At 38.4% G+C, this 11,853-nt stretch overlaps 1 protein-coding gene across 5 annotated transcripts in view; it reads left to right on the plus strand.

Annotated features, from left to right (window-relative positions):
• The window catches only part of ano4 (anoctamin 4), an 88,755-nt gene extending 79,713 nt beyond the window's left edge, over positions 1 to 9,042 (plus strand). For 3 of the 5 annotated variants that reach the window (XM_004912893.4, XM_012959858.3, XM_031898856.1), the window contains 8 exons: positions 1,123 to 1,220; positions 3,255 to 3,397; positions 3,795 to 3,947; positions 5,101 to 5,248; positions 6,112 to 6,231; positions 7,334 to 7,439; positions 7,722 to 7,934; positions 8,426 to 9,042. In XM_004912893.4, coding sequence (XP_004912950.2) covers positions 1,123 to 1,220; positions 3,255 to 3,397; positions 3,795 to 3,947; positions 5,101 to 5,248; positions 6,112 to 6,231; positions 7,334 to 7,439; positions 7,722 to 7,913 — 960 coding nt within the window. In that variant the 3' untranslated portion in view covers positions 7,914 to 7,934; positions 8,426 to 9,042. The remainder of the gene's footprint in view (positions 1 to 1,122; positions 1,221 to 3,254; positions 3,398 to 3,794; positions 3,948 to 5,100; positions 5,249 to 6,111; positions 6,232 to 7,333; positions 7,440 to 7,721; positions 7,935 to 8,425) is intronic. The other 2 variants (XM_012959855.3, XM_012959856.3) reach the window with 2 other exon arrangements.
• Positions 9,043 to 11,853: the final 2,811 nt, after the last annotated feature.

Consider the following 11,853-nt stretch of genomic DNA (forward strand, 5'->3'; position numbering starts at 1 on the left):
GTAAAGGATCTTGATATGACTATTGATGAAATAAAGTTCTAAAATGGGTCAGGTTTATTGCATAAGAAATGGCACCCCACTTTTAAGAGAAGGCTTTAAAACAACATTGGCATTTATCATTTGCTGCTGCATCCCACGTCTGTATAAAAAGTGGCACCAACAAAGGCATTCAGTGCAGACTAACAATAAAAGCAAATGAAGCGAGTAGGAACAAATTGGCTAGCTGTCCTTATATATGTAACTAGTGATGAGCGAATCTGTCCCATTTCGCTTCGCCGAAAAATTTGCAAATCTTTCAAAAGATTCGCGAAACAGCGAAAATGTCGCACGTCAAAAAAAATTGTCCCTTGAGACTATTTTTTTGTCGCCCACGGCTATTTTTTTGTCGCGCGGCTATTCTTTTGTCCCGGGCGACAATTTTTGGACGGTTGGCGAATTTTTCCGCAGCTAATTTTTTCATCCGTTTCGCGAAACAATCCGCCAATGGCGAAACATGGAAATTCACAGCAAATCCATGCCTGGCAAAACATTTCCCCATCACTACATGTAATATTATGAATTATATGGAAGGTTATATAGTAATGTTTTTTAGTAAACCACATGGGACATATGGAAACCTTGTACCAAACCCTGTATAACCTTGCACAGGCAAAAATATTAACCTGCCATAAAATTTTTATGGGGTTTTGTCATAAAAGGCACTCAGTTTGCCCAGGAGCAGTAACCCATAGCAACCAATTAAAAGGTAGCATTTACTGGTCACCAGTTTTAAAGCAAACATCTTATTGGTTGATATGGGGTTCTGCTCCTGGGAAAACAGTGCATTTTATTACATATGGGTTAAGTAGTTTTAATTTATCAAAATTTTAAACTAAAGCTCACCACTGAAAAATTCACCCACATTTTTCATTTATTCCTATGGGATTTTTAGAATCAAAATTTCACCACATGATAAATACGCTTATAAAAATCCTATAGAAATGAATAGAAAGTGTGTGATTTTTTTAGTGGTGAGCTCTAATCTCGCATTTTATTAAATCTACCCCTTAATTTTTTTAAAATAGCCATAAAGTTAATGTTCTGTTTTCTAACAATATTTCTATTATTTTCACCCCCTATCAGTGTCACCCAAGTGGATGCCTTATTGACCTATGCCTGCAGATGGGAATAATTATGGTTCTCAAACAGACCTGGAATAACTTCATGGAACTTGGGTACCCGTATGTATTTATCATAAAAAATATATGATGCTGCTCACCGTAAAAGTAAAATAGAACAGCAGGCCTGGGTGTACAAACCCCGGGTCGTAAGGTGAGTAAACACCAAAACCAGTGAAGTAAGGAGAAATCGCTCACCGACTTGTGTCTGTGGCCTGGGTGCATCGCCCAGAGCCCATAGCTTGGGGTGAGATTCAACTCAAGAAGTAGATAGAAGCCAGCACTCCTGCAGGCACATTGGCTGAATTAAAAAAATGAAGTTTATTTCACATTAATAAAACCATAACAACCTTGGAGCCTGTAACAAGGCTACCCATAGCTGGCAGGCACCCATTACAGTCAGATGTGTGTGTACTGCCTTTACTGTAAGAAGCAGGCATATTACACCATGATGCGATGAACCAAAGGCACACTTTATTAACAGGCAGCTTTTTGCAGGGAGGCAGGTTACGGACTGTATGAATGTATGTATAACTTTATTTATAAAGCGCCACAAGGGTACACAGCGCTGTACAATCTTACAATATACAGAATTACACACAGCGAGGACAAGTGTTATAATAAATAAATACAATAAATAAGTATAAATACACAGGGAATAAGTGCCATGTGGTATGAGACACAGTAGGAAGGAGGTCCCTGCTTCGTAGAGCTTACAGACTAAGTGGTTGGGTAACATACAGGCACAAATTGGACTGGGGCACTGGATATAAGTTATACAATAAACAATGCTTAAGCAGATTCTCACTCTCTCTCTCTGTTTCTCTCACTCTCACAACGTTTCACTGAAGCCTCCAGCCTGTTATATGTAGGAATGCTCAGGCAGAGTGCCGCTAGCCGTACAAGGGCCTCCTCTCTATAATAAACCTCTTCCCCTTTCTTTGCGGTGTTCTCACATACAGTGCCCAAGCTTCACCTGTAGGTTCTCATCGGGACGACAAACTGTCCTTTTTCACTAGCTACTTTTCACTCCACTACTATCCACTCACTAGTCCTGAAGGAATCAGTCTCCCACTTGATCTAACCAGTCAGCCATCTGGCCTTCAGCAGGGCTGGCACTGGACCTAAATACGCCCCCTACATGGCTGAAGTGACGTCACATGCAGTATGCGGGTGATGACATTTCCATAGTGAGGCCCAACCCCCTACACCCCCCCCCCAACTCTGTCGCCGAATTTCCTCAGAAAATCTGCAGTGAAGGCTGGGGGCAGATTTTATTTTTTTTAACAAATTTATATAAATACAGACCTAGTCTTTAGTCCTGCCTCAAAATGTTTCTAAGCTCTATGGGGCAGGACCTCCTTCCTATTGTGTTTCATACCACATGGCACTTAATCTCAGTGTATTTATACGTATTTATTGTATTTATTATAATACTTGCCCTCCTTGAGTTTAATTGTGTATATTTTAATACTGTACAGCGCTGCATATCCTTGAAGGGCTTTATAAATAAAGTTATACATACATACATACAAAAGTGGAAGTGAACAGCTTATGCACCTCCTTATATAGGTTTCTGCAAGGAGAATTCCCCTGCAGCCCAACTTGAGGTGTTGGCACCACCTGCTGGCTGAACTTAGACATAGCCCAACGATTTACATTAAAACAAAGTCATATTTCACCTCCTTCACAGTTATGGTTGTATTATTGTGAATAAACTTTGTTTTTTAACTTCAACTGATTCACCTCTGCACCTCCATCTGCACTTGTGCGTCTGAATGGAATTGCAGGTGCGCACTATGTTCCTAATACATCCAGGGAGGCAATGTTTTCTTATATTTTTTGTCCATTTTGGTACCAGTGCATTTTTATCATAGCATATATACCTTTTTATGTATGCCATTTTGTGAGTCACTTTGTGCTACTTCACAACCTAATACTATACAAGGACCTATAACTTTTCTCGGTCATTGTTTTAAAAGTAACTACTTTGCAGGTTTAACTTGCATGCTGTGCTAGGGACTTTTTGTTTATTTAGCTTTTTTTTGTACTAGGGGTGCATTCCTATAAACATTTAAATATATTTGATCCTTTCAGACTTATTCAGAACTGGTGGACTCGAAGAAAATTACGTCAAGAGCATGGAATTCATGGAAAAACTGCCCTTCCACAGTGGGAAAAGGACTACAACTTGCAGCCAATCAATCCATATGGACTCTTTGAAGAGTATCTGGAAATGAGTAAGTTTTTATATAAAGTTTGATTAGGGTTCTATACCAACCCAATGTAAACACAGACGTTTAACAAGGAAGATCTGTGAACCCCAAAGATGCCTTTGGTAGCTCCCCATCCAAATTTTATAATCATCCCTATTATGCACCTTAAATTTCAATGTTATAACACGGAGGGTGCATAGTACAGTGTTGCTTCCATGTTCACAGATAAATTACACTTAATGATGCTTCTTAATATTTTGTCACTTTCTGGACAACACATTTACTATCTTTTATTTTCACATCAGTAGTTTTCTAAATTTTTTTTTTTTTCAGATCTGTTACCTGATACAGATTTTTTCAACTCATTTCGTGTATAACAAAGCAATGCCTTTAATTAACCAACTATATTTCTTAATTACAGTTCTCCAGTTTGGCTTCACAACCATCTTTGTGGCTGCCTTTCCATTAGCTCCTCTACTTGCCCTACTTAACAACATCATTGAAATCCGACTTGATGCATATAAATTCATCACTCAGTGGAGGCGGCCTCTAGCTTCCCGGGCAAAGGATATAGGTGAATCTATAAAGATATCTAAAAAAACATTTTTTTATACTGTATATACAATTCTTTAAAATATTTTCTTTCTTTTTTTTAAAAAAAAGTCTTTATTTAGACACATGATACAGGAAAGTTATTTGTTGTGTTCCTTGTGTGTAAGTGTGTTTTGCTTTTGCCCTGTAACATATTACAATGTAATGATGTCATGCGAGGGGTGAGACCTGTCCAATCAGAATAAAAAAAGCAGATTAAATGAGAGATCACAATTGCTGGATTTTTCTTGTGGCAAGCTACACCCATCAACATGCTGCCTTCTCCTATTTGTCCTTTGGGGCTGTCATGTTTTACTTTAAATTTCTACTGTTTAAATTAGTTGTGGTCTTCCTCAGTCTAGATGGCTATTTGTAATCCCTGCAAAAAAACTGAATCAGGGTCTCACTTCATGGCCAACATGTACCTCTACATAAATACTGTACAGTTGATTCTATGGGCATTATAAGGTAACTGCTATATATATAAAGTTCCTTGCTCCTCCTGCAAAGCAAAAACTATCGGTTGGGGAAATGATTGCATGACACTGATAGGTGAGAATAAATAGCTGTAGTCATGAGCGAATCTGTCCCGTTGTACCAAAATATTCTCAATACCATGGGAAAAATTAGCAAAAGGCATTGAAGTCAATGGGTGTTTTTTCAATGCGACTTTTCACAGCTAGTTTTTCCATTCAAAATACAGTGGGCAATTTTTTTTAGCAGCAACTTTTTCCACAGACATTTTCTGTGAAGAATACATTGGAGTCTGTGGGTGTTTTTTTGCAGTGACTTTTTGTGGCAAAAATTCACAGCAACTTTTTTGGTGGTTTTGCAAAAATATTCCCCAATGGCTAAATTTTGCAGCAGATTCATTTGTGTCAAGAAATTTCACTCATCACTAATTGTAGCTAAAGGAATGCAAAAAATAGACATTCATATATCATTCATATACTGACTGGCTGTCTTACATACAAATACTGTTTTTGTTACAATACAAAAAACTGTTGAATGTCGTTTTTGGATTAAATGCAATCTAGTGTCACAATATAATGCTGTGGATATTCCTCATAATCACATAATAATGAATGCCTAACATTCCTATCCCTGATTACGTTACTATACTTTGTTCTGGGCAGGCATATGGTATGGAATTCTTGAAGGCATCGGAATTCTCTCAGTTATCACCAACGCTTTTGTCATAGCTGTGACCTCGGACTTCATCCCTCGTCTGGTCTACGCTTACAAATATGGACCCTGTGCAGGTCAAGGACGCGCTGGAGAAAAGTACTTTGATATTTATTATTATCTGATATTGGCAAAATAAAAACTGCAGTATTTGTTAGAAATGACACTTTCTGTTCTATTTGAGTTGCTACAGGTATACATTATTGACTAAAATATTTGAGTATTATACTTGGGATTATATGTTAAACATGTATATGTTTATGTTAAGTGTGTAATGAATAAACATTTGTGTACCACCACTCCTCAAAATGTCTACTTACTACACAGTTAAAAGGAACACTATCATTTATTGCCCTACAGTTTATTTTATCCTTTTGTTAAAAAGGGGTTTATTAAAGCTCAAGTTTTGTGTGAGTGTGAGTCGCTTTCTGTGAGCCAGTGATATTACCATGCCAAATTTCAACTGCATGCATTGGCTGCTTCTGCATGGAGGAACTCTCAGGGTTCTCCCAAATTTCCTTTACTACAAAAAATAAGATTTCCTGCATCTGACTGCTGCCTGCCCTAAATAAGACATTGAGAAGCCAAAAGGAATAGTGATGTCTGGTGACTCGAACGAATGCAGACAGCGAGATTGTACAGCCTGCTAGATAGAATTCCAGACCTAATAATAATAAGGGAAGCCTTAAGTTTTAGATCAAATTGGTCAGATCACTCTTCTTAGCACTTTTGCAATTAACATTAATTTTTTTTGGTTTTCAAAATACTGAGTGGTTTATTTAATAAAATGTGCTAATAATGAATTTAGTAAGAACAGCACAATCTGGTGTTTACATTGCTCTACTGAATGATGGGAATTCTAGTCTAAATCCTATCAGTATGGGTAACTAATGCTTAGTTATTACAGTGTGATGCTTTTGGTTTGTTTAAACACTTAGTTGTCCCCTCTGTGATTTGTTTAGGTGCATGGTCGGTTATGTTAATGCCAGTCTTTCAGTATTTTTGGTGACTGATTTTGAAAACCATTCAAATTCTTCACGCAATGGAAGAGAATTTGCTGAACAATATGTAAAATATTGCAGGTAAGTAATTTACTAATCATTCATACATTCTCCTGTAAATTATGCTCTTTAGTCCTCATTCTTACACTGGATTAAAATAAAAATCTGGTTTAAAGTGATACTGACACTAAAAAAACTACTCTTTAAAATATTAAGGTACATTAAAAGTAACCTATAGGTCATGTTGATTGTTTTTCTCTGATAGGCTGCTTTTGTAAGTAATTGTTACTGGAAGTTCCTAAACCTGACTGGTTTGCCAACCTGACTGTCCCTTCCCAACCTGTCAGTTAGAGCTTCTAATGTTAATGGACTACCCCCACATCCTTATGGAAGCCCCCTCATAGAGGGACATGGGGGATCAGGTAGGAAATGTAAAAGCATCCGGAAAATTCTTCTAAGGCAAAATTATAAATAGCATACAAATACAATATTAAGATAGGTGTAAAAAAGGTTTTGGTGTCAGTATCTCTAAGAAGCAGGTTGTCATGTATGTGGACACAAGGCCGTACTGCCCTTATATACTGACGCAGGGAAATGGCATACAAGTTTGATGACGGGTACATTGATTCCTAATGTAGGGGAAGTGCAGGTCAGGATCGGTGCCTTTGGCTGCTCATCCATGGTGCAAAGTGCAAAAAAACATACAGCTAAGCAATTGCATTTCTAGTCAACTTAGATTTGTTAGCTCTGGGCTTGTGGGGCTTGTGGGGCTTGTGGGTCGTATGGGTCCATAGAGAATCCTGTGGAGAAGGGCAGCATTCATAAAAAATGGCCTAGGTTGGAATAAAAGGTAATGCATCCCTGCTATTACTACATAGAGATTGGATAAAGAATGGCTTGGTGTAAAGGCACTTCCACTGTTAACCAAGTTGACAGCCCATAAGACAATGCATGGACCCAAAACTATGGCCACCCTGATAAGTAACTGATTGTGGTATGGTCAGCCCCATGTGTCATTATCCCTAGGTGGAACATTCTCATAATCTGTTTTAAACTGAATTCTTATTTGGGTTTTACAAAAAAGGGAATTACTGTGCTGAGAGACTATGGTAACTGTATTTTCCTTAGTTTATAACTAATTATCTTGTTAATAACACAGGCTAATTATTTCTTTTTCTTCAAGGTACCGTGACTATAGAGACCCCCCAAGCGCTCCTGAGCCCTACGCTTATACACTGCAGTTCTGGCATGTTTTAGCAGCTCGATTGGCATTCATTATTGTATTTGAGGTACGCTATATTGTGCTCCTATATGCATGCCAATAACTACTGTGATTTAGATACCAGAAACCACTTACTGTGCATAGACTTCTGTTTTACATACTGAAGCAAAGACCAAAGCATTGGTTTACAGTAGGTCTCATATTATAAAAGAAACATGGAACTACATAGCACATAAAGTAGAAAGGATCTTGCTATTTTTTGCTTCAGGTCATGAAATTGCTTGCGCAGGAAATGCGATCCTTAATTAAGGTTTGTACTAATTTCATTATTATATCTTTTTTATTCCAGCATCTTGTCTTTTTCATAAAGCATCTGATCTCTTACCTAATACCAGACCTTCCCAAGGACCTAAGGGACAGGATGAGAAGAGAAAAATACCTTATACAGGAGATGATGTATGAAGCAGAGCTAGAGAGAGTCCAAAAAGAAAAGAAAGAAAGAAAAAAAAATGGAAAATGTCAACATAATGAGTGGCCCTAACTCTAACTGGGTACAAGAATGGTATTCATTTTATATACATTGTATTTTATTGTTGAAGGAGAGCGAAATATTAAAACACTATGGGGGACAAGTTTTAATGGGCACCCCTGAATTAGGAAAATCACTAACATTCAGACCTGGGCGGGTATGTATCTACCCAGGGTACTTCCTCCTAGAGCGCTGCACCTTTAATTTTATCTTCTTAAAGAACAAGGAAAGCTCAATAAACATGCTGTTTCATTTGAAAAGCCTTACTACAATACCTGAAAAACTTTTTTCCAAAAATAGCCCCCAGCTAGTTCAATCACAGTTATTGGTAAAGCTGTGTTCTGTGTAGATGGAAAAGCAACATGGAGGCTAGTGATGAGCAAAATGTTTCTCCAGGCATGGATTTGCTCTGAAATTCTGCCTTCCGCCATTTGCAAATTTTCGTTTCTGGATAACCAATCCTATACATGTAATATATCCCATGCCTGTAACAATTCCTATTATTTTTTATTTTTTAATTGCAGAGTGATATGACTTCTACCAGTGCACTATGTTAAATAAACCTCCAGAAAAAAAGCAACCTTACTGCATGGAAACAAGATGACAGCACAGCATTAGGCTCCTGGCAACTGATATACTGTGAAATCATTCTACAATCTACCAGTGTGACAGGCGCTTTTCCGGAGCAAGCATGCAAATATTAAAAGTATTCCTCTACTTTCTATACAACACAAGCGGGCATCTTTTTCCACCTTTTTGTATCTCTTTTTGCATTTGGATTCCTATTTTACACAAGTTTCAATTTTATCATCATTCTTTGATTCCTACAATATATTTCCATCCATCCATTCGACCATTACATTTGGAACTGCAAATCTGTTTACAGTTGTACTAATTTTTTGTACTTCAGATATTTCTGAGGAGAGTTTCTATACTACTGTACATCCTATATAAATGTAAATAGATGTACGTATTTATATATATATAAATATATACATAATACAGAAAGCTTAATTATTTGTAAATAGCCAAAAGCTAAAACAGAGAATGTTAACTTTTCAAAACTTTAAATAATGGTTCATGGACATAAAAAGACATTTTATGCTTGTATAATGTTATGCAATAAACTGAATTATGCACATATGGATGTGTAGAGTCTCCTCATTATTAGAATGATTAGGGTACATGTTGCATATCTTTATTTCCAGTAATCAATCAAAAGCCACTGCAATCTATAAGCGAATAACTGGATTTAGTAAATTGCTCCATAATCTTTGAGCCAATTATTATACTCTCCTATGTTTCAGTGATGTGTAAGTTTGCCCAAAACCTGGTGGTGAGGGACTTAAGGGGTTTAAAATCTGCCTGCACAATTGCATTATGCTGGGGTTAATTAGTTGGTTTGTAACCAAAACGTTCTAGGGTTTATTAGGGCTACCAGTCTTAGAAAAAACAACAGCATATTTTTTCCTAAAAAACATTGACACACAGAGTAGAATTCACAGATTGTGAAGGTTATTTTGTGGGCTAGACATAGTTGGACACTTGCTGCTTTTAGTAAAGTTGCAGCTAGCCTTTATTGTGAGTTGCACATTTTTGTCAGTGATCCCAAACATATGGCAAATAGGAATTTTATGATCACTATTGATTTCATTCTGATTCCCTGTTGGTATTTTATTTTGGCTTGTATTTTATTTATTCTTACGCACTCCTGCAGAATCGGATCACACTCACATAACTGGCACAGGGTCTGTGTTTGAAATCCAGTAGCCTGAACCATTTTGCTATGAAAGATACTGGGCAACTGGGATTTACTGAGCAGTGCCAAACACACTGACTGTCTACCTACCACAGACTTTTAATATCTCAGTCCCACAATCAACTCCAGATGAGTTTAAATAATGCACAGTTCAATTTCAAGCAATATGTCCTGCAGCAGAGTTTCCTTTATAACCTCTGATCCAACCCATGGATTTTCCTCCAAAGCAAGGCACTCCCTTGCATGAGGGCTTCCAGCAAATTGTTCCCTTACCTGTAACTGGGCTGAATGATGTAACATGCAGAACAGGGGAAAGGTTTCCTGAACCTCTACGCTCTCCCCTTGGACAATCTGGCAACATCCTTACTTGTCGTATACTTTGACACATAAACAGTACAACAGTCAACAATTTCTGTATCACTACTGCTACCTGAAAACCTAACAGGGGCCTTACCAGGCGTTCATGTGCTTACCCAGATCCAGTTTCTTACATCTATTGGGGGTGTCAAGGTTCCAGCAGCCACCTTCATGCCAACAGGGTTCTCCACAGTGGTCTTCTCTTGACTCAACACCTCATCTTCTTCAGGGGAGTCGCTCTCATATATGGAACTTTTTTTTAAGTCTTACCATTCCGGGCCTGATGACCCACTACTTGGCAATTGTAGCATCTTCCATAAAACTACATCTGTGGCGTACCTTACACAGTACAGAATGGGTCTCAAGCTCATCAGGAACTGGACAGTCTGGCCATATGTGGCCAACCTTTAGCTTTCTCATTATCTTCCATGTATCAGCAGGGGCTTCTCTTCACCTTCACATAAGCATCCACCCCCTCTCACCAAACTCTCTCCATTAGAGCAACATATCCAGGTGGTAGCTTATCCAGGGTGATGCTTCAAAGTCCCTCTTCTCAGTTGGCAGATTCCCAGAGAATCCATTTCAGAGCTTTGGAATGCACCATGGCCCATTAGGCGCCCCAGGCCTTGCTCCAACCTCACAAGATAAACAAACAAATCTTCCTTCTCTTTCTGGAATGTAGAGTAGAAGTGATGAAGCATCGCTGTAGTACTCTCTTTAGGGCCAAACATTACCTCCAGAACTTCAGTTAGGTCACCTGAGGTTACATCTGGGTGACTAACTAGGTAGGATATAACAATGTCCATAGCAGAACTGTAAAGACTCTTAAGGATCTACCTTCTCATTGTTGCCTTGGGGCCAGTCCAGTGTCTTACGGACACAACAGTGGAGTCTCTCCAATTTTCATAGGGCTCTTAACCCGAGGCTACAGAATTTGTGCCTGAAAACACTTTGTCTCTTTAAATTTCCATTCCAGCTGAGTCAGTTGGTCAGTCAGTTGTCCCAGCACATTCACAATCTCAGGGCTTTCCAGCCGGCCTTCCAAGCAATGGCAACTCAACCAGGATGGACATTGTTTTCCTTGACTCTGTTCAAATGGCGAATCTAACAATTTTTTTTTCAGTGGTACATTCTTCAGGATAGTGGCATCACCATGGGTAGTTAAGTCATTTGTGTCATCAGAAATGTCAGACAGAACAACCTTCTATGGCCTTTCACTTTCTGCATCAATATCAGGGGGAACCTTCTCATGGTCTATTACTCACAGAATCTCGCCATGATGCAGCCACTCTTGGGCGGTAAAATATCTGTTCCTTATCTCGGATTTAGTAAATAAATTCTTTCACTCTGGGGACTATGGGCCCCACAGCAGCAACCATTCAAGTCTTCTCATTGTGTAGCCTGTGCATGGGACATGTGCATCTGATCCTCTATTCTATCACATAAACATAATTTTGGTATGATACAAAACTTGCCTTAATAACAATGTCTATAAAATGGCAGCTGCCTGCTTATTGTGATTGTGTAATTCCAAGACTGAAGGAAACAAAATGTATACTATTTATATAGTGTAAGTGAAGTTTACTTGCTTGACAAATACAATAGAAATAAATTTGGAGTTATTTTTTAGCGTGACAGGTCCCTTTTCAACACTTAGGGGCACATTTACAAAAGCACGAACACTCGAGCGTTCATGCGAACGCTCCAAGCGTATTTTCACCGATTTTTTCGGGCGTCCACACGACTTTTTCGTACACCACACGACTTTTTCATACGCCGCACGACTTTTTCGGATGTTTGCACGAAAAAATCGGAAAGGTTTTACCGCTGTTTACA

The sequence above is a fragment of the Xenopus tropicalis genome, chromosome 3 (genome assembly GCF_000004195.4).
Source record: "Xenopus tropicalis strain Nigerian chromosome 3, UCB_Xtro_10.0, whole genome shotgun sequence".
In the NCBI taxonomy this organism is placed as follows: Eukaryota; Metazoa; Chordata; class Amphibia; order Anura; family Pipidae; genus Xenopus; species Xenopus tropicalis.